Below are 27,861 nucleotides of genomic sequence, written 5' to 3'. Positions count from 1 at the left end.
AGAATAAACCGTCCATAACTTTACTGCATGCTTGTAACTTTAGATTTCTTATCCGTTTCGTAGGGAGCTGATATTTTTAAGACTTTCAAGGGAGCCATAGCCTTCCACACAGAGAAATGCATAGAAAGTCCCCATATTTAAAATTTTGAATAAAAGTAAGAGGATTCCAGGTTCAGAGTCCCTGCTCTCATATTCTTGGTCTGTTTTTGATTATTCTTCAAATGTCCTCTACTCTGTTGTTTTAATTTTGGTGGACACGTTTGCACATTCCTTTTCCTGGCTTTGATAAGAAATTGCCCTTTCTGCCTTTATCTTCTTAGAGAGTAGTTGAATAAATGAAAATGAGCAAGACAAACACTAGTTCTCTATCTCCTAGAGTGTTTCTTTATTCCTGCCAAAGGTCAAGAACTGGAGGCCATAGTCCAGTTAGCTGGGACTGGCCTCCCTCTGCCCATCCCCCCAGGAAGAGTTTTTAGTGATTCTGGAGTAGAAACGCCTCCATGCCTTTGGATGCCGTTTCCTACTGTCTTTCTCCTGACTGCTTACTGACTATTTACTGCTGGGTCCCCATGGGCTTCTGAGCTTTTAATTCCCAGACAATGTTGTCTTACATGCCAGAAAAACCTCTAATGAGTTTGTGGTTAATTTTCTTAACAGTGTCCTTTGATGAACAGGACTAATTGTGGTACTGGCACAGAGAGAGACAGAAAAATGAAAGAAAACAGAGTCCAGAAGGAGACTGCCAAATGTATGGGCACCTGACTTATCACAAAGGTGGAGAGAGAATGGGCTTTGCTTCACATGGTGCTGAGTCAGCTTGCCATTCTCTGCTCTCAGTTTCATCTGCAAACAGAGGGAACAGACTTGATTTTCTCTCTGAGAAAATCAAATATTTCAGCAGATATTTTTCAAAAATGTAAAGAATAGATTGCCCCATTTTAGTTTTTAAAAACGAGAATTAGACTAACATTAGGTGAAATTAATGGGATAGCTGTCCTTGCATAATCACTTGTCCTCTCTAAAGATGTTTTCTCTGCCCCAAAGGCATTTCAAAGCTTACAAGGTGGGAACTAGTAGCTGACCTAGGGTAGAATTCCCCAGGTTTCATAGACAAAGGCAGGTCTCTGTGTATGACTCTGATCTGAAAACAGTCATGTGAGCATGAGGCTGGAGGGTGTATTTAAGCCTCAGGCCACGTTTCCCACAAAGGGTCTTGGAGTGAAAAGAGTTCAGTCATCTCAATCCATATTTCAAATGCTTATCTGGAGGTATCAAAGAGAACAACAGCAAAAGACGCGGAATTTCCATTTTATTTTCTTAGGAATTTCCATGTGACTGCCACACCCACATCTTGACTCTTGCCACCATCATACGTTTGTCAGATGAACAGTGTTTTTTCAGAGAGCAGAGTGAGAACTCTCACCCCTCACTTTTGCCTCACCCATCCATGGTTAAATGCACGTTAGTAGTGAAGGAATATGGATAGGGCTTGATAACAGTCAACACTTTCTGGTTTCTCACAAGGGAGTTGACAGGAAGAAGCATTTACATAATGGATTTAGTCTGGAGGAAGACCCTCCGCCCCACTGATCAGGAGTAAAATGTGGTTTGGTGTACACACCTGCTCTAAAACGTGGAAAGTACGACTGTCTCGCTGACCATCCTGTCTTTGTTTCAGACACTGGACAGGAACGCTTGCAGCAGCAATCCCTGCCAGCATGGCGGAACCTGCCTCAACCTCCCCGATTCCTTTTTTTGTATGTGTCCCTCACAGTGGAAGGTGAGTCACCTAGTCCTTGGTTAAAAATGATGATGAGTCAGCATCAGTGGTTTCCTTGGAATCCTCCAGACCTATTTAATTCTCCAATCCAAAGTTTCTAGGATTCTGTGGTCTCCTGAGTCAGAATGAATGACACCAGGTATGCCAAGATGCAAATAGCGGCCAGCATGATTCTGTCACCATTGAATCCTGAGCCATCTTAAGGGGGGATTTGCTGGACTAGATGCTACATGCTGTTTTGGCCAGCATGAGTTTAAATTGCTCAGCATAACTAAATGAATCTTAATGTAGCCTGTGCATTTTCCTGCCCTTTTCTATTAATAATGAAAACATTCCTGACATGCACACCCAGAAGAAATTAAGTGACTATTCCTAGGCAGAGCTCCACAGTAAGATGAAGAGTAGTCCACATAAGGATTCTTCTCCTGTGACTGGTATGATCTCTGAAGAGCTCTTTGGCTCTGTTAGGCCACACCTGAGTTGTAGAGGAAGGGTGACTGGAGATGAGTTTTAATTTTATCATATTTAGCTTGACCGAGGACGACTTTACTGTCTGTTTGTAAATCCTTGAACATGCTGTGTGACTATTGGCCCAGATGCCTTTGCAACCTGTGGCACCTGACTTTGTGCTTTATCTAAACGCAGGGTCCTCTGTGCTCTGTTGATGTTAATGAATGTGAGATTTACTCAGGGACACCCTTAGGCTGCCAAAATGGAGCCACATGTATAAACACAGCAGGGAGTTACAGGTAACTTTTTTCTTTCCTTTCCTTTTTTTTTTTTTAAACCAATAAACATTTATTTTTCATACAGGTCTGCATATAAGCCATGGTGGCTCCACTTCAGTTTGGTTTGGTTTGTGAGTCTCTTTCTTACACCAGGGCTAGAGGTGCCCCAAGCTGCTGGAGGAATGTCCTTCTTAAGTCCAAGGTCAAAAGCCCCCAGAGAGTTAAACAGAAATGTGTAAAATCACCTAAAGCTAAAGCTCCAAACTCAATGTCACTTTTGCCTGCTTGTTGTTGTTTAAATTAGGGTGTGTTTTTGAAGGACTAAGACATCCCCTGGTTAACAGTATCCAAGGTTAAGTGCCTATATTACCAGCAAAACTAGCTGTTCTCTAGGGAAGTCACGTGGTGTTTATCTAACATACACAGAGCTGTTTCCTTAGGTGGAGAAAACCTTGTGGGACCTCAACTCTCACCCCATGAAGAAACCTGTTCTCTGAGGAACAGGAAGGAGCCCCCATGGCTGGTGTAGAGTGAGGATAGCCCAGGGCAAGATAAGGCAGAGGGGTTAGTAGAAGTCAAACCATGGAGGGGATAGCCATGGGAGAGCCTCATGTAGAAGACGGACAACCTGCCCCTCTCTCCCCTCCCCCGCCACCCCCCACAGTGAGTAGCTGAGAGAGCTGATAGAAACAGTCAGGACTTCTCCATTCAAACACTGTGCACAATGTCCGCCATAACCAGAGCAGAGTGAACCGAGTTTTCTTCACATGGATAATCCTCATTGTCTCTCTTCAATTAGTCATCAGGCCCCTCACCGTATTCGTCTCCCTGCTCCCATCCTCCATCTTTTCTTCTGATTGACTCTGTCACAGGGCTCATCTGCAGCATTCTCCTGCTCAAATCAGGCATCACCCTCCACAGGAAAACTTCCCTTCTCTTACAAAGCTGACTTGGGCATCACAGTGCCTCCATGTTCCCACCAAACTCTAGGAATATTGGCCTGTCAAGTGACACTGACTGATGTACTATCTTGTTAAGTAATCAAGTCCAAAAACGTATGGCAGATCAATAACAAGCTTCGGTTTCTGTTCCTTAAAATCACTTAAAAAAAATCTCTAGACATTGTCTTTCCCCATATTTTGGTGGGTCTCCTATATTCTGTGATTATTAAGAGATAAAGAAAGAAATGGGTTCTGTTGTGACAGAATCTCTGTTTTATCTTACTGGAATCAGGAGCAGCTATTCACTCTTTTCCAGTATCCCTGCTGTCATATTCTTCAGTTCCCTTGTAACAACCCGTTCTGTCCTTCCCAGCAAAAAAGAGTGCATTAATTTTGTTTTTGACCTTGTCATTTATTAGCACACTATATTCTTAAAAAGCAACCACAATCTTTTTCTTTTATTGTTGTTCCTTTAATTCTTTTACTATGATCTTAAAAGTTTTTCCTCATTGCAAGTTACAAATTTAACTCATTCCAGCTTTTGGTGGATACGTCTTTCAGTTTCAATATCCTGCACATTGTACGTCTCTGATGTCAATGAAGTATTATGTTATTAAAGAGCTTTTTGTTCTCCAAATTTTATTTCTCCTTTAAAAGAACCCCCTGATCCCTGTTTTGATAAATACTCAAACTTGGATCCAGAATACAAGTCTAATCTTTCAGTACCTTGAAAGCATTATCTTCTGATTTCTATTTATGAGCATTTATCAGTGAAAACTGCTGCTTGGAGATAACTCTGGCAAATGATTCCTAGCACGGATCGTTCCCATGTTTCTGACATCGAGGAATGTCCTGGAGATTAGTTCTCACTCTCTCTCCCTTTATCATCCCTGTCTTCTGGAGTCTTGCAAGCCAGCAAAATAACAAACATGCATCGGGGAGGAAAGATCCATAGATCAAGACAAAATCGTTTTTCCTTCCAGGACAAATTTGCATTTTTACCCCTGAAAAATGGCAATGAAAAGAAAGGTTAAAATTTTTTGTTGTTGTTGTTTGTTTTCTTGACATGGTATGTGACATCTTAGTACCCCAACCAGGGATCAAACCCATCCTCCCTGCAGTGAAAGTGTGGAGTCTTAACCACTGGACTGCCAGGGAAGTCATGAAAAGAAAATTTTTGACACAATCATTGCCTGCATGTCAGAGGTTAATTTTTCCAGATAGAAATGAGAAGGAAGGAGGGAGGAAAGGAGGGAGAGAGAGAGAAAGAGAGAGAGAGAGAGAGAGAGAGAGAGAGTGCACACGAGCAAGCGAGTGAGCAAGAGAGAAAGAACAATTTTACTTGTTGAGAGTTGCCTAAATGGCAGATTAAACTTGGTAGAGGAGTACTGAATTATTCCCTTGCATAATCCTATCAGAGAAGACCAAGGATTGATTGTGCTGACTCTGGAAATGATTTGGGTTTCTAGTTTTTGCCCGCCACAGGTTCCCTGGAGGACGTTAGGGGGCACAGCGTTTAATCTGGTTTCTTCTTGCTGTGGGAATAGTGTGTGAAGCCTCAAGAATTCCAGCTGATTATCTCTGACCTGAATACTCTCATTCAGGCATATCGTGAAGACTTTTTGAAGGAAAAAAAGAAAATAGAAACGTGTATATGAGCGTAAGATTAAAAGGTTGTTTTGTGGAATCTATGTGGAATGAAACAGAGCCCTTCGATACTTTCTCGAAGTATACTTTTTCTGTTCATTATGGGAGGTTAAGTCTTTGTTAATCAGTAGCTTCCTTGAGATTAGAAACTCCTTCAGGAAACTTCTGGGAACAGTTGCTGAAGACGGACTTGAGCCCTTGTTGAATAATCTGCAGTGGGCAGTTTGCTCTGGATTTGCAGCCTCCTTCAGTCCCTAACTCTTGGAATCCATTACTTGTGGGAGACAAAGGAGTCTTTATTTAAAGGGATTAATAACTTTTATTGGTAAAGACCTTTGAAAGATAAAAAGTGAAAGTGAAAGTGAAGTCGCTCAGTCCTGTCCGATTCTTTTTGACCCCATGGACTGTAGCCTACCAGGCTCCTCTGTCGTGGGATTTTCCAGGCAATAGTACTGGAGTAGATTGCCATTTCCTTCTCCAAGGGATCTTCCCGACCCAGGGATCAAACCCAGGTCTCCCGCATTGTAGACAGACAGTTTATCATCTGAGCCATTGAAAGATAAAGTGCTATGCAAATACTAGTTCACTGAAAGCCCCATTTCACAGAAAAAATTCTGATAAAAATTCTCTTATTTTTTTAAACTTTTGATTTTATTTTGGAGTATAGCTAATTGACAATGTTGTGATAGTTTCAGGTGGACAGCAAAGGGACTCAGACATTTACATGTACTCAGCCATGTACATGTATCCATTCTCCCTCTAAACTAAAAATTGATTTTTGGAATCATGAGAGTACAGCAAGGACTACCACTGTCAGTTTCCTCCAACTCCTGGGGCTCCCAATCTTTTTCCAAGTGGTCAGGCAGCTAACCCATAATATTTTGCCACTGCTCAATATGTTTTTACCTCTTTATTCTGAAGAATTGATTCTTACTGTTTCCTGCTGACTGTGGGTTTAAAACAGCCCATGGGATCCACATTTGCCTGCATAGATGGTGCATGTTATATACTTCCAGCTCGGATCTAGAAGGCTTTATAGAAAAAAAGTTAAGTTTGTTGTTTGTTTTTTCTCCAGGAATGCAGTGGTGATTATCATATTTTATTTTACTTATTTTCATTTTTATCACTAGTGGGTTTTAAAATAGGGAGAGCTTAAATGATGAGAATCATCTGGTTTTAGCTCAGATGGAATGGAGTTAGGTATAAAGCATATGACCTCTTTTAGTTAGTCAATTATATTAATATTGAACCATGGGCTCTAACGCAAGTTAAACTATGACCATGGAAGTATGTGTGACCTCGTCTCAATGGCCAAATGTACTTGCAGTGTTTTTCAAGACAGAAAAGCCCCCCCGCTTTTTTTTATACTGGAACCAAATCAGCAACAGAAAGTCGTTACAAAAGTTACTTCTTCAAGAGGGCATGAAATTCACTTCTCTGTTTCTTTAAAGGCATATCTAGACACCCTGAGAATTTATTAATACATTTTACATGTAAGCACTGTTGTGTTAAAAGATATATAAAAAGGGAAAGTATTCAACTAACTCTCCCTTTCAGAAGGTGGGAATGTGATGTGGAAAAACAGTAGTACAAGAGTAACACTATCTTAGGTGTAAATTTATCTTCTGCCAATTGCTAATCCCGTGCCTTGGGCAATTTGAACCTTGCCAATAAAATGGGATTAAAAATGCTTGTCTTTAAGTATCATAGTGAGGAAATTGCTAATGTATCTGGCTTTCTTCTTCCTTTCAACTTTCCACTTCTCACCTTGCTCTTGTTGAGTCACTAAATTGTGTCCAACTCTATAAGTTGTGTCTGACTCTTTGCAATCCCAAGGACTACAGCACACCAGGCTTTCCTGTCCTTCACAATCTCCTGAAGTTTGCTCAGATTCATGTCCATTGACTTGGGGATGCTATCTAACCATCTCATATTCTGTTGCTTCATCATCTCTTCTCCTCTTGCCCTCAATCTTTCCCAGCATCAAGGTCTTTTCCAATGAGTTGGCTCTTCACCAAAGTATTGGAGCTTCTCACCTTATCTAAACTTAAATGAGAGAAGTATACTTGTAGCTGTTTAGGGAAACCTTGGGCCTTAGAAAGCATCACTAGGAACAAAGCTAGGGGAGGTGATGGAATTCCAGTTGAGCTGTTTCAAATCCTGAAAGATGATGCTGTGAAAGTGCTGCACTCAATATGCCAGCAAATTTGGAAAACTCAGCAGTGGCCACAGGACTGGAAAAGGTCCGTTTTCATTCCAATTCCAAAGAAACGCAATGCCAAAGAATGCTCAAACTACCACACAATTGCACTCATCTCACATGCTGGTAAAGTAATGCTCAAAATTCTCCAAGCTAGGCTTCAGCAATACGTGAACCGTGAACTTCCTGATGTTCAAGCTGGTTTTAGAAAGGCAGAGGAACCAGAAATCAAATTGCCAACATCCACTGGATCATGGAAAAAGCAAGAGTGTTCCAGAAAAACATCTATTTCTGCTTTATTGACTATGCCAAAGCCTTTGACTGTGTGGATCACAATAAACTGTGGAAAATTCTGACAGAGATGGGAATACCAGACCACCTAACCTGCCTCTTGAGAAATCTGTATGCAGGTCAGGAAGCAACAGTTAGAACTGGACATGGAACAACAGACTGGTTCCAAATAGGAAAGGGAGTACGTCAAGGCTATATATTGTCACCCTGCTTATTTAACTTCTATGCAGAGTACATCATGAGAAACACTGGACTGGAAGAAACAAGCTGGAATCACGATTGCCGGGAGAAATATCAATAACCTCAGATATACAGATGACACCACCCTTATGGCAGAAAGTGAAGAGGAGCTAAAAAGTCTCTTGATGAAAGTGAAAGAGGAGAGTGAAAAAGTTGGCTTAAAGCTCAACATTCAGAAAATGAAGATCATGGCATCTGGTCCCATCACTTCATGGGAAATAGATGGGGAAACAGTAGAAACAGTGTCAGACTTTATTTTTTTGGGCTCCAAAATCACTGCAGATGGTGACTGCAGCCATGAAATTAAAGGACGCTTACTCCTTGGAAGAAAAGTTATGACCAACCTAGATAGTATATTCAAAAGCAGAGACATTACTTTACCGACTAAGGTCCATCTAGTCAAGGCTATGGCTTTTCCAGTGGTCATGTATGGATGTGAGAGTTGGACTGTGAAGAAGGCTGAGTGCCGAAGAATTGATGCTTTTGAACTGTGGTGTTGGAGATGACTCTTGAGAGTCCCTTGGACTGCAAGGAGATCCAACCAGTCCATTCTGAAGGAGATCAGCCCTGGGATTTCTTTGGAAGGAATGATGCTAAAGCTGAAGCTCCAGTACTTTGCACACCTCATGCAAAGAGTTGACTCATTGGAAAAGACTCTGATGCTGGGAGGGATTGGGGGCAGGAGGAGAAGGGGACGACCCAGGATGAGATGGCTGGATGGCATCATGGACTCGATGGACATGAGTCTGAGTGAACTCTGGGAGATGGTGATGGACAAGGAGGCCTGGCGTGCTGCGATTCATGGGGTCGCAAAGAGTCGGACACGACTGAGCGACTGAACTGAACTGAAGTGAACTGTAGGATTAAAATTTACTCCTCTCCGAATGACAATAGCAAGGGACAAGGAAGAGAGAGATAAAGAGGGAGGATTTAACTGCAGGTCCTTGAACCAATATCTTTGCTCAACTCTCTAGCCCTTTTCCAATAATAAAGCATTTAGTGATAAGATAAACACAATTTTCGAGCACTTCCTGCAGGAAAATGCCTTTAGACCCCCAGGTGAAAATAGAACTCACAGCTTGACACTATTAATTTACAAGAAACTGAGGTAGAGGGAGTTATTATTACATTGTCTCAGGTGAAGAGTTAACAGGTAGCATCAAGATTTAAACCGAGGCAGTCTTGAATACTCAGACTTCTCATGCATCAGAGACTCAGAAAGCTAGTAATAGCTGGTTTAAAGATTAAAAAAATTTTTTTTGTGAGTGGAGATGCTGGTAAAATAAACTTTTAGCAAGGAAGCCACGAGGATCAAATCCTCACATATGCGAAGAAATGGTCTAAGTCCTATTATCTCCAAGTGTCTAATTAAATTCTCAGAATGCTCTGTATAAGGATGGGAGAGTGAATGAGGAAAGGGAAGAGAATATGAGAGGGGAAGTATGGAAAATGAGAAGATAAATAGCTATGGGTAAGGAATGAGTAATTGAATTCCTTTTTAAGTTTAATCATGTATTGCTATTAATCTCTGACCTTGTCTTAATGAGAAAGGCAACCTTGGAATGTTCAGAAATGTAAGTTATTAATGGAACAGCTTTTACTCAATTATATATTGATGTTGTGAGTTGCAGGGCTTCTCAGGTGGTGCTAATGATAAAGAACCCGCCTGCCAATGCAGGAGACATAAGAGACACGGGTTTGATCCCTGGGTTGGGAAGATCTCCTGGAGCAGAGCACGGCAACCCACTCCAGTACTTTTGCTTCAAGAATCCCATGCACAGAGGAGCCTTGGTAGGCTACGGTCCATAGGGTCACAAAGAGTGGGACATAACTGAAGCAACTTAGCGCGCACACATGTTGTGAATTGCATGGGATATACTTACAACAAAAAAGTATTTATCTGAAAACCAAATTTTATCCTATATCTTTATTTGCTGGATCTGGCTACCCTACTTGGTTAGCCTGAATGGTATTCACCACATTCTTAACTCTCCATTTCCAGCCACATTCATTGATCTCTTTCTTCCTTAAAACCTCAAAGATGCCGCCCAGCAGTTGTTTCTGGGGCCTCCATGGCTACACCAAGTTCTGTGCCCAGAGTGAGGCCCCTGGTGCTTCTCTAACAGCCAAACTCTCCTTTCCCTTGCTGCCAGTCACATGTTTGTTTTTACCCATGGACATCAGCTGAGCTTTTTGTGCCTCAACGTGTATTTTTGAAAAATTAATTAATTAATGGCTGTGCTGGGTCTTCATTGCTGTGCTTTTTCTAGTTGCAACGAGTGGGGACTGCTCTCTAGTTGCAGTGGAGGTCTTCTCATTACAGTGGCTTCTCTCGTCGCAGAGCACAGGCTCTAGGCACTCGGGCTCCAGTAGTTGTGGTGCACAGGCTTAGTTGCTCCGAGGCATGTGGGGTCTTCCCAGACCATGGATCCAACCCCATGTCCCCTGCATTGGCAGGCAGATTCTTAACAGCTGGGGGGAAATCCTCAACGCATATCACTAAAAGAGCTTCCTTACGTGGTAGAGTGACCCCTTTTCCAGAACACTCAGAAACTAGTTCATAGTCCATGGCCACACAGGTCCTCGTTCCTTGACTTTGACCCTTGGCCCCAGTGGCCAACGCAGTTCAAGTCAGGCAAACGGTGCCAACCAGACCTGACTCTCACCCCATCAGCTATGCTCAGACACGTGTAAATGAGCTCTGTGACTTCTCTGCCTCTTCCCTTTTCCGCAGCTGCTGTCTCACATCATCCATATTCTCTCTGAAACTGCAGGGCAGATATAAAACTAACTTAGCAACTTTCAGGGTGCAATGGTTTAAAACAACTTTTGTTCAGTCTCTAAGTCATGTATGACTCTTTGTGATGCCATGAACTGCAACATGCCAGGGTTCCCTGTCCTTCACTATCTCTTGGAGTTTGCTCAAACTCATGTCCATTGAGTCAGTGATACCATCCAACCATCTCATTCTCTATTAACCGTCTTCTCCTCCTGCTGTCAATCTTTTCTAGCATCAAGATCTTTTCCAAAAGAGTCAGCTCTATGCATCAAGTGGTCAAAGTACTGGAGCTTCATCTTCAGCATCAGTTTCTCCAATGGATATTCAGGGTTGATTTTCTTTAGGATTGACTGTCCCTTACTGTCCAAGGAACTCACAAGAGTCTTCTCCAGCACCACAGTTCAAAACCATCAATTATTCAGTGCTCAGCTTTCTTCTTGGTCCAACTCTCACATCTGTACATGATTACTGAAAAAAACCATAGCTTTGATTACATGGACATTTGTTGGCAAAGTGATGTCTCTGCTTTTTAACATGCTGTCTAGGTTTGTCATAGCCTTTCTTCCAAGGAGCAAGCCTTGTTTGTTTGATTATTACTGAATTGAAATCTTAGGACAAAACAACTAGGTTAGCTTAGGTGTTATGTAATAAATACATCTTGTGAGTGGCTATGAAAGAACTGTTACTATGTTAACTTATCTCTTATGGAGAGAAGAAATGTGGCCTTTGCAAATGATTATCATAATCAAAGGTTCTGAGATGTGGATATACCACTGCTTATGGGGTTATACAAACCTAGAGTATTTTCAAGAATTTACTCATTTGGTCACCTGTCCTTACTGGAGGAGCCAGCTGGGTGGCTGATGAATGGATGTGATGATCTCTACCATCCTGAATGAACTCTATCTCCCTTAGTTCATAGTTGTCTGACCTTTGACAGTGCTATTTGACCTGATAGCAAAATAATTTATAGAGGTAGTTGTGCCCTCTCATCTTGTATTTGAGATGACAGCACATTTACTCAATCTGCCACTTCAAGAGGAGCAGAGTGACTTTATTCTAAGACTCCAGCCAGTAAATCTGGTTTTCTGGTTTATGATTCTATGTGCATATCACTGACCTGCAATCAGAATTATTATTAATTTTTTAACTGATGCCAAGAAACAGGTCCTGAGTTGTGCTTTGTGTGACCAACAGTTGTCTCTGCTCACCTGAGACCCACGGCCCCCAGTGTGCATCCAAATATGATGACTGTGAGGGGGGTTCCAAGGTGCGCTGTGTGCATGGCATCTGCGAGGATCTGGTCCGAGTGAAGGCTGGAGAGGTGGGTCCCTTCTAGAGTGGGCCCCCTTGGGGATGGCGGGGAAGGCTGGTTATTAGTTCCTCATTCTCTGTAGCTGTGTGTGTACGCACAGGATCCTGTGGGGCTGCAGAGGGGTATATTCGAGAATTTACCTGCCCTTCAGCTAGGCTCAGATGAGGAAGGTGATGAGGGTTGTTCATAAGTAAGCAGAAAATGGATCCAGAGGCTGATTTCATTAAATTACTCATGTTTTTATTGTTTGCCCATGACTCTCGCTGTGAGACATGACCTTGTGAGTTTTAACAATGACAAGATATAGAAACACAAAAGTCCTGCCCTTGTTTGTGACATTCAGTTTTAAGGAGCCTGCATTTGTCCTGGCCCCTGACCCCCTCTGAGCCCACTTCTCTAAGTATCCCTTGTGCTGACCTTGATTCCTGGCCCAGAGGTCATCCAGCCCTGGCCCAGTTGGCCCTCCTTGAGACCTTCAGGTATTTATTTTTAGTTGTTGTTGTTGTTGTTTTTTCCCTGCCTATGTGATGGAAAAATGTTCCCTTCCAGCCATGGTGGGAGGGTAGTATGTGTGTGACCTTCAAAAAGGAAACAAACAGAATTGATTTTCCAAGGTCTGTGACTACATGGATGTTTTTCCCTCTAAAAGCAGGCTGAGCGTATTGACTTTAATTATATTGACTCACAGCTCTTGATTGTTGTTGCTTTTTTCCAGGCATCTTTGGGGGCAAATTATAGGTTTCCCTTACTCTGAAATAAAGCTGTTTCTCTTTTTTGCATGGTCTGGTCTAAATGCTTAATCATGTAGGAAGAAAAGAGAAGCCACTCGATTGGTCTTGAGGAAATGAACATTAGAGGAGGAATCAGTTGCGGGCTCAGTGAGGTTTTTCAAAGGCTTTTTGTGCTCATTCTGCTGACTGCCTGACTTCACACCTTTGTTGCTCCTCCAGCCCGAGTACAGCTGCATCTGTGATGCTGGGTGGAAGGCCCCGTCGAACAGCACGGCCTGTACGCTGGACGTAGATGAGTGCAACCTCTGGCCTGCACCTTGCTCAGAACTTGTGCAGTGTTTCAACACCCCAGGATCCTTCTATTGTGGGGCCTGCCCCACAGGTATGTGGGTTTGTCCCCTCCTGGGCTCAGGTGCCAGGCTCCCCATGCCAGTCAAGCAAGATGGCAGGACCAATTTCCTTTCACTGCCGAGGGATAAGAAAGCTGTTTTCAGGATGCCTTCCCATCCAGTTTCATCTAACTGCTGCAGCAGTTCAGTGAAAGAAATGGGTGGTTTGTCCCAAAGAGTGGTAGAATTGAGTGGCACGGCCAGGATTAGCTGTAGATTTTATTGCTGTGACCTTGATTAGATTTGAGATCAAAAGACACGTGCTCTGGTTCCACCTTTCATACATGCCAGCTGTTTGTAAACTTGGGCAAATGGTTTGATCTCTGAGTGTGTTCACTAGTGTAGAGTAAGGGAGGTAGAGAAGGCAAGGTTCGGAAAAGAACGAGACCGGCACTTTACAGGAACAGATCACCTTTAATGAGGCGAGCGGAGAAGGCAATGGCACCCCACTCCAGTACTCTTGCCTGGAAAATCCCATGGATGGAGGAGCCTGGTAGGCTGCAGTCCATGGGGTCGTTAAGAGTCGGGCACGACTGAGCGACTTTACTGTCACTTTTCACTTTAATGCATTGGAGAAGGAAATGGCAACCCACTCCAGTGTTCTTGCCTGGAGAATCCCAGGGACGGGGGAGCCTGGTGGGCTGCCGTCTATGGGGTCGCACAGAGTCGGACACAACTGAAGCGACTTAGCAGCAGCAGCAGCAGCAGCAATGAGGCGAGAAGGGGCAGCAGTCAGATTAGTGAGCTGCTGCACTAACCCAAGAAAACAGTAAGTATATATAGGCATATATGTGGAAATCTACTGTCTTGAGGGGGCCTGTTCTTCTCCAAGGTTCTTCAGAGTATTTCTCTTAAATGACTAGGGCAAGGAATTCTGGAGATTCGCCAGAGGCTGGGACTGGTTGGGAGCTGGGCATAATCAACCTTAATGTCCATTTTTTTTCTTTGGGTGAGAGAGTTCTTCGTTTTGCATAGAATGGTGGGGAGGATCTGGAGGGAGTTTTAACTCCAGGCTATTTTGAGCCAGGTAACTTTCCTTCAACTAGAGTCTAGTAGCCCTCACCTGGGTGTATCATCGGAAAACCCTGTGCCTCTCTCCTCTTCTACCTTTTCTTTCATTTATACAGACACAGAGACCAATATGCAGGTTTTAAAAAAATTATTTCCCCAAACTGTGATCATAGCTCTGCATACATTTCTAAAATTTGATATTTTCCATTAAAATATATATGGGAAAATCCTTCAGTGTGTGCACATACTACTAAAAATAACTTTAAGCATCCATTGGTATAGATGAGTCATAGTATATTCAGTATATGTCACTGTGGACCATTGAGAGGTTTTTTTTCCCCATTAAACAATGCTGTGGTAGACTTACCTGCATCTTTATAAATGATAAACTGACAGTTTATCTGCTGTCAGATAAAACCTAATGACAATTTTATCATTGTAGAATAAGTTTTCAGAAGTAGAATTGTTAGTCAAAAGTTATGTATTTTAAAATCTTAATGAACACAGCTAGATCTGTTTCCAAATAGGTTTAATTAATCTAACTTCTGACTCTTAATAGCATATAAGACTACCAAGTGTGTGCAACTCTTTGCCGGAATTTGATTATAAGTATTTAAAGCAGCTTTTGCCAACCTGAAAGGTAGAACATATACCATTTTAAGCTGTGTTTCTTTACATAGTTAAGCAGGTTTTTACATGTTTTTAACTAACTTTTCAAACCTTCTGTTTTTCTAGGCTGGCAAGGAAATGGATACATTTGCAAAGATATCAATGAATGCGAGATAAACAATGGCGGCTGTTCTGTGGCTCCACTTGTGGAGTGTACAAATATGCCTGGATCTTACTACTGTCATCCATGTCCACCAGGTGCTACACCATATTTCCTGATATCATTATAGACACAATGTACATTTGAAAACAGGATCTTGTGTTCCATTGTAAATATGACTTATGTCTAAGGAAGCAAGCTGAATAGTGCAAAAAGTTTGACTTCTAGATCCAGGATACATTAGTATGTGTTATAAGAAAGAAAGAAAAGTTACTTTGTATATCAATGGAAAATAATAAGCCTTTACCAACTATGGGATGGCCTCTTGAAGTAATGAAGAACTTGACAGGTTTTCTCTGTGGATCACAGATGTATTGTTCACACAGTTTATTAATATAATGGATTCATGAGATGTTTTCCATATAAAGTTTACTAAATACCAGACCTAATGGTAGGCATATCATACATGTGCATTTCCTTTCTCTTCCAGAAAGAAGTCATGACTCCTATTTTCTAATCTAAATTGAGTTACTATCCAAGAAGTTCAGGGAGTTCTAAGGGGCAAACCAAAACCCTGTATGTTTTATTATCATGAAACAGCAGTACTTTGGACTTTTGAAATAATTCAGCTCAAAGCTTTGAAGTCACTGTGATTGAAAAATGTCACTTCCTTAGAGTCAGCACTTTCCAAGTCTCTCCATAGTTTTCATATCTTTTAATTTTTATTTTTGTCATTAGAAACAACCCTGAACATTGTTTCCAAAATTAGGTTCCTAATTCTTGTTGTCCATTTTCTTAACTGTGTAATTTTATTTATGACATATTTTATTTACATCTTCTGTTTTGATGATGGAAGATCTCTGGTTGGTCTGGGTCCTGATATTTGATTCTCAGATTGGAATTCTTCTTCTTGTATGTTGCTGACACTGTTTTTCACTTGCCTGCTCTTGCTCTGCTCAGGTTATCAGGGTGATGGGAGAGTCTGCACGCTCATAGACCGCTGCTCGGTCAATAATGGAGGCTGCCACCCACAGGCATCATGCTCCTCGGCTCTAGGTAATGACTCATCTCTCCCTCTGGTGTGGGGTATTTTAGGATGACCTTCTAAAGCAAATCAACCTTTTAAAATCAAAATCCTCTACTTCCAAAATTCTTACTTTGGTCTTCAAACCAAATATCAATCCATGTTATAAAACTATACAGTTGGATTTTTTATGATTTGCTCTAGTTTTTGCAAGTTTTTCCCAAGATAATTAAGCTAGCAGATAGATTCATGACTGTATTCCAGCAGCAAGGAGAAGAGGAGAAAGGAAGAACATGTCAGCTGTCTCTAAGGACTCCCCTTTCTGGGCCTTTGGCCTGACTGTGAGGTGGCTAAGTGTGGCTGCAAGGAAGGTTGGGAAATATAGTCTTTATTCCAGGTGCCCACACCCTCAGTTAAAATAAAGAGTTCCTAAAAAGTAAATAAATAAATAAATAAAGAGTTCCCTACTAAGAAAGGAAAAAATGGATCCAGGGCAAACTTCAGGATCTGCAGTGTTGCATAAAAGCTTCACCTACTAAAACTTTAAAAATACATGCATATTACTAAACTTTTTTTTTAAGAATAAATAATTTATTTGCTTATTAACAATCTGTGCAAATATACATTTACCCCACCCTTGACAATAATGGGTACTACAGTGAGTTTTCATTTTCATCAATTTTATAGGCAAAAATTGCCTTCTCATTATTTTAATTTTGACTAAATCAAAAAACTTTGATTAGTACTAATTAAATAATGAAAAAATTCACATATTTACTAGCCATTTAATTTTTTTAAGGTCCTTTGTTCATCTGCTATCTTACTGATCTGTGAAATTTCATTTTGTACTATGAGGATATTATCTTATTATTTTATATTTTATATATATTTTTCTTGGCATGTGGTTTTTGTGTTAACTTTATGGTAGTGTTTTCTATTTAGACATTTAAGTTTTTTATGTGGTCAAAAAGGTAAATCTTTCATTTTAGCATTTCTTCTCTTAGAATTTGGCCTTCCCTACCAAACTCTTTGAAAGTCAAGTATTGACATATGGTCCTTCTTACTTTCATTTATTTTTAATATTAAAATCTTTGATCTTTTCAGGATTTATTTTTATCTACAGCATCAAATAGAAATCTAGTTTGATGTTTTTGTCCAAATAGGTGTCTCCAACTCCATGTACTGAATTATATATCATATCTCATGCTATTTCAAAATACTGCCTTTATTTTTCTAACTTGTCACATATATGCACATGTCACATATATATCACAAAGGAGAGAATATAAATGTGTATGTATGCACATATTAAATATATATGTATGACTATTTAAGTGTTTGTTAAATGATTAACAGCCTACTGAAGTGGTTAGGAGTTGAATTCTAGAAGATTGCATTTTATTTTTCCCTTGGCTCCACCATGTTCTAGCTATGGGTCTGTGATCAAGGCACTTAATCTCTCTGTGCTTTGTCTTCATCCATAAATGGAGCTTTTATAATGATATGTATTTCTAGGGCTCAGTATGTGTACAGATACCATCATTGCAGGAATGCTCTTTCCTGCTGCCAACCCCTCCTTGATAGGAAACTCCCTTTCCCCTTGCTGGGTCTCACTTTTTTTTTAACACAACTCAGGACTATGACATACGGACTGACAGCACCAGTGTCAATCTGTAAATAAAGTATTGATAATGTGTCCTGTCTTTCTTATTCTTAAGATTAAAAACTAGAGGAAAAAAATATTCTAAATCTTTTCACCTCGCACTTTGCCTTGTCTGCCCCAGGGTATGCGCAGACTTTGAGGATTCCTTATCTAGACCACAGAGCCTGAGTTTTCTTCCTGGACCTGCACTTACATTTCCATCTCTATTTCCAAACAGGTTTCTTACCTCTTTGCACTTGTCTTCCGGGATATACTGGAAATGGTTATGGGCCAAATGGATGTGTGCAACTCAGTAATATGTGCCTGAGTCAGCCCTGTGTAAATGGACAATGCATTGTGAGTCCTTTGTTCTTCCTAAGGGAACTGAGTGCTGGAGAATAAATTTAGTTCACTTCTGTGCAACATGTTTTCTATGATTTATGAGTTTTAAGGTAATGATTCAAGCTTAAGATAAACAGTTGTCAATAGCTTTCAGATAAAAGGTAGGTAATGACTCTAGTTCCCAGGAAAAACCAATGAGTTCATTTTTCTCTCTCAGTGATTTACAAAGCAGTAAAACAAAGCCTACAGTTTGACCCAAATACATCTAATTTCTTATTCTTTGGAATTAATATTTAAATGAATTAGTAGTTAGGCTCCTGGAAGATGCTCGTGGTTCAACACCTTCCCCTTGAAATATGTAGCATGCTGTTCTTTATTACTTAGGTTGGGTCATGATTACTGTCTGTCTCTGCATTCTGTGACATGGTGTTTCTTCTTTCCTCAGGAAACAGTCTCTGGTTATGTCTGTAAGTGTGAATCAGGCTGGACTGGTGTCAACTGTACAGAAAACATCAATGAGTGTCTGAGCAACCCCTGTCTGAATGGGGGAACCTGTGTGGACAGCATTAATGCTTTCAGTTGTGAATGCACACATTTCTGGACTGGATTTCTCTGTCACATTCCCCAGGAAGGTACACTCAACATCTCTTATACCACAGATGCTCACAGTTTAGAAGTGTCATCCTTGAGTCCTGCTGTAGCTTTTCCACTGAACAACCTGCTTTCATGTTCAGTTGCTCAAAGGTTTAGAACTAAGTCTTCCCTTGCAGAAATGGTTTGAAATTCACAAAGTAAGATAAGGCAAATTCAACTTAAGCCATACAAATCTTTTCATAAAAGAAAACATTAATATTTTCCATTTTCATAATGTCCCTTTTGAAAGCAAAATAAACTAAGTTATTATAGTTTTCTAAGGGAGAGTCTTCTCTATAGCAGCCATTTCATTTTTTTGGAATATTACAGATACTCATGTCACTCTCCTGTTCTAGAATATACAGTGGCTCCCTTTTGCCTGTTAAATAAAGATCAGGACTAGGTGGTTTTTTTTTTTTTTTGGTTGTTTTGTTTGCTTTTTAAATTTAAAATTAAAAAAATGTCTTTAGCATACTGAGGAATACAAAAGGAGTATATGTGAAAAATATATATGTATATATCTTATAAATATATAAAAAGAGCTTTTGCCCTCAAGGAGTTTAGTTGTGGAATAAAGACATTTAAACTTTAAATGATATAAAAGACTAAATTATAGCACAAAGAAGACAACCTTTGGATTCTGCATTTCTGGGTTTTTCAGATTCTCCATTTAGTAGCCACAGTCTCAAGGAAGTAGCTTAATTTCTGAACTTCAGTTTTCTTATTTTCAAAATGGCGAAAACCATGTATACCTCCAAATGCCAAATGAAGGTACTGAAGGTTACTAGATAATATGCAAATCATCTAGTGAAATGAGAGTTAATATTACACTGCGAATGAACCTGGGAGACTGTTTTTCAATCATCCTCTACAATCAAGCCTCACCCTAACCATCTAATCTTTTCTTCACTAGTTCCCTAAAAGTATGCTCTTTCAAGCCAGACAGCTTTTCTTATCTCCTGATGCCATGTGCCACCACATTTCTGCTGTGTTCCTTTATTTGGAAAATTTATCTCCCCAAACCTCTCCAAAATCCTTCTTGGCTTCCCATCAGAATGTTATCTGTCCCCAAGGAAGTCTTCGTATTCAGCCTTCTCCATAAACCTCTTCTGACCGCTCCTCCTGTGCCTCATTCCTCCTGATTTCAATCAGCACAGCTACTGAAGCTTTATTGTGTGTTTAGGACTCTGGTAGACCCTGTGGAACAATAAGTAAACAAAAAATAAAATAGTCTCCACCTACTTTGAGTGTTTCTTCCAGTTGAGGAGACAAAGTTGATATGGCAGAGTGGAGACGAGAATTAAAGATAAGAATTAAATTGTGTGGGGTCAGGTGTCACAGACACAGAGGGAATGAGGGCCAGAGGAAACACTGAGAGGCAGGGAAACTCAGGTGGAGATGAGGACACGTAAGCTGAACTCTGAGCACAAGGTGGGAATTGAGTAGATGTTGAAGGAAGAAGGAGACCGATGGGAAGAAAGAATGGCAGGCTTTTGTCTCCAACATGAATTACTCAGACTCTCTAAAGGCTTCAGGGGCAGAGTGGGAGTTGCCTGGCCTCTTCCTTTCCAGTGTCTCTGAAAAGCACAGTTCAACTTCTTTTCCTCTGCAGTGTGTGGAGAGTCTCTCTCGGGGATGAATGGAAGCTTCAGCTTCGTGAGCCCTGATGTTGCTTATGCTCATGACATTAACTGCTTCTGGGTTATCCAAACTGAAGAGGGAAAGGTAAATACAGCATCTCCCAGCCACTCCTGTGTTTCATTTATATGTATGAGTATGTATTACATGTGTATATTACATTATTTTACATACAATGATAATTCAGCTATCATATATTGAGGACCTTGGGCAAGCTCCGGGAGATGGTGAGGGACAGGGAAGCCTGGCATGCTTCAGTCCATGGGGTCACAAAGAGTCAGACATGACTTGGCAACTGAACAACAAAATATTGAAGACTTTCTAAGTATCAGGCTTTGGGCTAAGTATTTTGTATACCTTTCTCAAAAACTTACACTAGCTCTTTTAATTGAAGTATTGGTATCCTCATTTGTGTAGATGAAATAATGGAAACTATGAGAAGCTAAGTAATTGGAAAAGCTTCTATTCATCCCTGAGAGGGACTCTCCACACACTGCAGAGGAAAAGAAGTTGAACTGTGCACTTTGCAGTGTTTCTAAAAACACTCTTTAGCTGGTAATTGGACTAGTTGGATTTTAAAGCCAAGTTTGTCTTTCAAAGCCTGTGCTTTGTCCAGTACAGACACTTCTTTACATGGGTTGGCTGATGGCAAGTCAGCCATTTGTAAAGTCACATTGTCACCAAACTGGTAGTGATCATTCAATGTTATGTTGATCATTATGCCAAAATGGGGACTGCTGTTAAGATGGTTTCCTTATCCAAGTCTTCTCTGATAGCACACTCTCCAAGTGTGCTATGTTCATTGCTTTACATATGTTTAATTATTGCATTTTAACTCCCATCACCTCATTTACCCTTGAGCAGCTGAGACGTATGTCCAAGGGTATGAGGTCTTTAAGTGGCCTGCAGGGACCTGAACCCAGGCCATTTGACTCCAGTGACTGGACTACTGGGCAAATGGTCTTCAAATTAAGATCCTAGCCCAAGGTTTTAGTGCTTTTATCTCCAGCATTACTCAGACTTTTCCAAATACTTATTTCTCAACCACCTCATGGACTCATTAAAGTAAAGTTGTATGTCTGACTAGCTGAGGCTTTCCCTTGAAATACTATTAACTTTTCCCAGCAAACTAATGTTGCAGAGGTCATTGTCAAGGTCAGAAATATTTTTTCCCTTGAGCAAGGATTCTTTGGGGTCTGGTGATCCCACAATAGAGTAAACTCCAAAGTTGATCTCCCAGTGGGTATGTTATGTGAATTTCCTTCCTTCCATTTAGTTTTCATGAATTCTGTTTCCTGACATTGAAAACATGTTTCTTTCAAGAAAAAATCATTTTGTGAAAAAATTTTAATTCTTTTCTTGTGAGCTTGTAAAAAAATTTTATGCTGTTTGGATTCTTGTGAATTTTCTTATCCCCATCACAGTTTACATAATGCAGTTTATATAATATTGAAATAAGGATACTTCAATTTATAAACATTTATTTGATTTTCATTGAAATTGCTTCAAGGACAAAAATGATGTAATGTTGGGTAAGAGATGTTAAAAGTACCCTAGCATAGCATTTCAAAAACATCCTGATTCCCTTTTTCATGAGCTGAATGCTGTGGTGGTTTTAGATCATAAATTAGATTCTTTCAACAACCACCTTCTGATAGTTTGGCTGTTTCAGATGAGGTTGTCGGCACAAAATCTTTCATGTTTCTTTAGTCATATTACTATATTCAGGTCTGCGCAGTCTAGCATTTTAACTTGGAGACATATTTATATGCTTATTCTCACCTACTTGCATACTCAGAACTCTTCATAGTACCTTTCCCTGATGTCTGCTCTTGGTATTTCTCATCCCTTAATGACATCCAAACACCAAAGATGAATACCTGTTATACAGGCCTACATCCTAGGCCATCCATCCAGGCTGGGTATCACTTGAGAGATTCAGAGACCCCTAATAGCTGACAAAATAAGAGAAGTGAAAGGCAAAGGAGAAAAGGAAAGATATACCCATCTGAATGCAGAGTTCCAAAGAATAGCAAGAAGAGATAAGAAAGCCTTCCTCAGTGCTCAATGCAAAGAAATAGAGGAAAACAACAGAATGGGAAAGACTAGAGGTCTTTTGAAGAAAATTAGAGATAGCAAGGGAACATTTCATACAAAGATGGGAACAATAAAAGACAGAAGAAGTATGGACCTAACAGAAGCAGAAGATATTAAGAAGAGGTGGCAAGAATACACAGAAGAACTATACAAAAAGGATATTAATGATGCAGATAACCACAATGGTTATCACAATGGTAAACCACAGTGGTGTGACTGCTCATCTAGAGCTGGACATCTTAGAGTACAAAGTCAAGTAGGCCTTAGGAAGCATCACTATGAACAAAGCTAGTGGAGGTGATGGAATTCCAGTTGAGCTATTTCAAATCCTAAAATGATTCTGTTAAAATGCTACATTCAATATGCCAGCAAATTTGGAAAACTCAGTAGTGGCCACAGGACAGGAAAAGGTCAGTTTTCATTCCAATCCCAAAGAAAGGCAATGCCACAGAATGTTCAAACTACCGCACAATTGCACTCATTTCATATGCTAGCATAGTAATGCTCAAAATTCTCCAAGCTAAGCTTCAACAGTATGTGAACTGTGAACTTCCAGATGTTCAAGCTGGATTTAGAAAAGGTAGAGGAACCAGCAATCAAATTGCCAATGTCCAATCATAGAAAAAAACAAGAGAATTCCAGAAAAACATCTATTGCTTCCCTGACACACTAAAACCTTTGATTCACAATAAACTAATATGAAAGTGAAAAGTGAAAGTGAAGTCGCTCAGTCGTGTCTGACCTTCGCAACCCCATGGACTGCAGCCTACCAGGCTCCTCTGTCCATGGGGTTTTCCAGGCAAGAGTACTGGAGTAGGTTATCATTGCCTTCTCTGAAACTAATATGAGACCACCTTATCTGCCTCCTGAGAGGTCTGTGTGCAGGTCAAGAAGCAACAGTTAGAACCACACATGGAACAATGAACTGCTTCCAGATTGGGAAAGGAGTACGTCACTGTATATTGTCACCCTGCTTATTTAACTTATATACAGAGTACATCATGCAAAATGCCTGGCTGGATGAAGGTACAAGCTGGAATTAAAATTGCTGGGAGAAATATCAATAACCTCAGATATGCAGGTGACACCACCCTTATGGCAGAAAGTGAAAAACTAAAGAGCCTTTTGATGGAGTTGAAAGAGGAGAGTGAAAAATCTGGTTTAAAAACATTCCAAAAACTAAGATCATGGCATCCAGTCCCATCACTTCATGGCAAATAGATGGGGAAACAGTGGAAACAGTGAAAGACTTTCTTTCCTTGGGCTCTAAAATCACTGCAGATGGTGACTGCAGCCATGAAATTAAACGATGCTTGCTCCTTGGAAGAAAAGCTATGACCAACCTAGACACAGCATATTAAAAAGCAGAGATGTTACTTTGCCAACAAATATCCATCTAGTCGAAGCTCTGGTTTTTCCAGTAGTCATGTATGGATGTGAGAGTTGGACCATAAAGAAGGCTGACTGCCAGAGAATTGATGCTTTCAAACTGTGATGTTGGAAAAGACTTTTGAAAGTTCCTTGGACTGCATGTAGATCAAATCAGTCAACCCTGAAGGAAATCAACCCTGAATATTCATTGGAAGGACTGATGCTGAAGCTGAAACTCCAATACTTTGGCCACCTGATGCAAAGAGCTGACTCATTAGAAAAGACCCTGATGCTGGGAAAGATTGAAGGCAGGAGGAGAAGGGGACAACAGAGGATGAGATGTTTGGATGGCATCACTGACTGAATGCACATGAGTTTGAGCAAACTCTGGGAGATGGTGATGGACGGGGAAGCCTGGTGTGCTGCAGTCCATGGGGTCTCAAAGAATCTGACATGACTGAGCAACTGAGCAACAACAAAGGAATCAGCATCCCTGGGGGTCACTGATGAATTATGAGTAGGCTGCAGGCTATTTATCAGTCAGTTAAATTTAATTCAAGGTAGATAGTCATATTATATGTTATTGATTTGGAAGCACTCTTAGCTATACATTTGGAGTGACTTTGTTTAATGAACTTTATGATTAATGAAATCTAGGTAAATCTATTTCATTAACCCATTGAACAATAACTTAATGGGTACAATGTTTCAGTTACACAAGGTGAATAAGTTCTAGAGATCTGCCATACAACATTGTTCCTATCACATGCTATGTTCTTACAAGGAAGAGAGAGAGAGGAAAAATGAGAGAGAGAGAGAAGGAAATTGGAAGCTGTTGGTTATGTCTATTATATTGACTCCGTTGATGGTGTCACAGGTGTTTGCATATTTGCAAACTTCTCAAACTGTACACATTAAATATGTACAGTTCTTTGTACCTCAGTAAAGCCATTACAAGTCCATCTTGTTAATATTGAGATTTTTGATATTAGCTGAAGTTAAGTCTAAGCAATTTTTAACACATTTCACTTAATATATAGAATTGCCATACATGTTTGTGGATAATTAGGTAATAGGAAATTATAGATCTGTCTCTTGAAAGGGACTCAATAGAAATGCTTCCAATTAGTAGGAGAAATTCTTTAGAATTAACATAGAAGTGGAAAATAATCTCCCATGACCTTTTTTCTTTTTTCAGGTACTGCGGATCACTTTCACTTTTTTTCAGTTAGAACCCACAAACAACTGTCCACACGAGTTTCTTCAGATTCACGATGGAGATTCCTCTGCAGCACATCAGCTCGGACGATTCTGTGGCTCCAACCCCCCTCATGAGCTCCTCAGTAGTGACAACGCCCTCTATTTTCATCTCTATTCTGAACATTTAAGAAGTGAAAGAGGCTTTACAATAAGATGGGAAACACAGCTACCAGGTAAGTGTAAACATGGAGAGAAATAAAGCAAGCTCTTGAGGCTACATAAATTGTTGATCAGTATTAGACTTTTGGATACATTAGCTGTTTTGAGATCTCAGTTCTATAATTATTTTAAAATTAAAAAAAAAAAACCTAAAATGCAGTGGCCTTCCATTTTGTGTTCAGAAATAATAAAATATAGGTGAATTGAAAGAGTTTAAACAGCATGAGTCTTAAAAGGTCCCTTATGAAATTACTAAACAGCATTTTTATAATCTCTACTAGTAAATACTGCAGGGGTGTTACTGAGGACTCTGCCTCTTCCTTCACTTAGTACTTTTCTTTTTTTTAATCTTCATGTCATATGATGATTTGTTCCTTTGTGGTTAGCTTGGTTTTGGTGCTCTATTTTTTAAACTTTTTTACTATGAATTTTTTTAACATATAAAAAAGTGAGAACAGCACTCTGAACCTCCAGTTCATTCATCAATAAAGTTGTGAATCTATTTCTGAAATTTCTCATCTTTTCTGTTGGTTTATTTATCCTTGTGCCCCATTGGCTTAGTAGTGAAGCTTGAAATCTGGTTGTGTAAAACCTCTAACCTTGTTCTTCAAAAATATGCTAGATCCTTACACATGCAACTTGTTAACTTCCCTCAACAATCTGCTGCTTCAGTTCAAGTCTTGTTGAACCTGTGATGAACTTGGGAAGAAATGACTTCTTAAAAATATTGACCCTGACAATCCATGAACATGGACTATTTCTTTATTTACTTAGTTCTCTTCTAATTTAGCAATGGTTAGTAGATTCCCATGCTTAAGTATTCCACAGCTTTTATTAATTTTTTCCCTAGCTATTTAATATTTTGTTAAATGATATTGTTTTTCTAAATTTTTTAAAATTTGTTTTTAATATATAGAGGTAATCCTGTGTATACTTATTTTAAAATATTTGGTTTTGAACCCAGCTGTATTGCTAATTCGCTTATCAATTCTAACCATTTTTCAGTAGAGTCTTTTGGATTTCTATACATACACAGTGATATTATCTGTGAATTTGTTATGTAACCTATTTTTCTACTTTCTTGCCAATCTTTGCAACTGTTATTTCTCTTCCTTGACTTATTTCTTTGCTTGGCCAGAATTTCTAATATAACAGTGAATGAAAGTGATGGAGTGAGTATCACTGTCTTGTTTCCAACCTCATGAGGAAATGTTCAGTATTCTGCCTTTAAATGTCATGTTTTAGCTGTTAAGTTTTTGTAAATAACTTTATTCACATTAAGGAAGTTCACTCTGAATTATTATGGCTGGATAACATATGACACACAAATTTAGCATTGTGGAGCATTAATCATCTTATTATATTTCTGACATTGTGGACCAGGAATTTGGAAAGGGCTTAGCATGGCAATAGTCACTTGACCTCTTAAGCAGTTACAATGAGATATTGGCTGGGACTATAGTCATCTAAAGGCTCAATAAGGCTGGAAATCCAATATGACTCAGTCATTTGGCTAACAATTGGTGCTGGCCTCTGGATGAGAATTCAACCAGGCTGTTGACTTGAATGTCTACCTGTAGCCCCTCTCCTGTGGTGGTCTTAGTAGTGGAAGCCCCTGTAGTGGAACTTCTTTCCAGCACTGGATTCTCTCAGAATATGCATTGCAACAGGACCAGGCAGGTACCACATAACTGGTACTGACCTTTCCTGAGAGGTCTGCTGCTGCTGCTACTAAGTCACTTCGGTTGTGTCCGACTCTGTGTGACCCCATAGACGGCAGCCCACCAGGCTCCCCCGTCCCTGGGATTCTCCAGGCAAGGTCATATTGTGTTATTTCTGCTATATTTTCAACTGGCTGAAGCAGTCACAGGAATACCCTGGAGGTCCAGTGGCTAAGAAAGATTGCTTTCACTGCTGAGGGTGTGGGTTCAGTCCTTAGTCAGAGAACTAAGATCCCACAAGCTGTGTGGTATGGCCAAAAGATAAAAAAGAAAAGAAAAAGAAATTGCTTGAAGCAGTCATAAGCCCACCCATATTCAAGAGGAAGAGCCACAGACCCCACTTCTCGCCGAAGAATTTATGAACATTTTTCAACTATCACCTTTTATTTCTAGCTTATTATGAATGGATGCTAAAACATTAAATACTTTTTCTAAATCTTTTGAGATATGATTTTCTCCTCTGCTTCTGTCATTTTTTCCCTCCCTTCTCTCCGTCTGGGTTTCAAATTACACACAGAGGTTTGGGCTTTGTCTCCTATTTCCTGTTGGTTGGTCTGCAGTCTTCCCCTTTGTGTTTTCAGCTTAGGCTTTGGCTAAGGACCTAAGGACACATTTTTTTGGATGCTATTTTCATGCAGCTGCCTTTTCTGTAATACTCTGTGCGCAAGTCCCAGCCACTTTCTTGGCCCAACAATCTGAGTTTCGTTTCTTTCACCAGCAAGAATATTGCTGTTGCTGCTGTTTGGGCCCCACTGCCCTGCACCGCAGGTTAAGAAATGCACACAGGGAGTGTTTGATCAAATTCAGTTTTGTTTTTGCAAAAATAATTACATCAGGAGGTACTTTTTACTTTTCAGAGAACTCTTTGTTTATCTCTCTATTCTTTTTAGAAGCTCTTCACATTTTAGGGATATTAACTCATTGCATTATATGTTTTCCCTAGCTTTCTATTAATATTTTGCTTTGCTTATGGCATTTTCTTTATTTCTTTTACTTATATGATAATTTTTTTAGATACTAAGTTTTAAAAAAGCTTTTCTTCCTCTGAGCAACTGAGATGTTTTCTCATTAGAAACAGTGAGAATTATGTAACTAAATTTGTTTCACTTTTGGCCTTGGTAGTGAAAATTTTTTTAATAACCTACATAGTTAT

General features: G+C 40.0%; 1 protein-coding gene across 1 annotated transcript in view; it reads left to right on the top strand.

Moving 5' to 3' along the window:
* The window catches only part of CUBN (cubilin), a 273,943-nt gene that overhangs the window by 4,656 nt on the left and 241,426 nt on the right, over positions 1-27,861 (top strand). The window contains exons 5-14 of the mRNA XM_069547580.1: positions 1,679-1,780; positions 2,426-2,529; positions 11,804-11,930; positions 12,872-13,034; positions 14,788-14,919; positions 15,782-15,877; positions 17,726-17,844; positions 18,275-18,461; positions 20,075-20,187; positions 24,767-25,001. Of these exons, the coding sequence (XP_069403681.1) occupies positions 1,679-1,780; positions 2,426-2,529; positions 11,804-11,930; positions 12,872-13,034; positions 14,788-14,919; positions 15,782-15,877; positions 17,726-17,844; positions 18,275-18,461; positions 20,075-20,187; positions 24,767-25,001 (1,378 nt within the window). The remainder of the gene's footprint in view (positions 1-1,678; positions 1,781-2,425; positions 2,530-11,803; positions 11,931-12,871; positions 13,035-14,787; positions 14,920-15,781; positions 15,878-17,725; positions 17,845-18,274; positions 18,462-20,074; positions 20,188-24,766; positions 25,002-27,861) is intronic.

This window comes from Ovis canadensis, chromosome 13 (genome assembly GCF_042477335.2).
Source record: "Ovis canadensis isolate MfBH-ARS-UI-01 breed Bighorn chromosome 13, ARS-UI_OviCan_v2, whole genome shotgun sequence".
NCBI classification, from domain to species: domain Eukaryota; kingdom Metazoa; phylum Chordata; class Mammalia; order Artiodactyla; family Bovidae; genus Ovis; species Ovis canadensis.
This window is presented reverse-complemented; position numbering and strand designations above follow the sequence as displayed.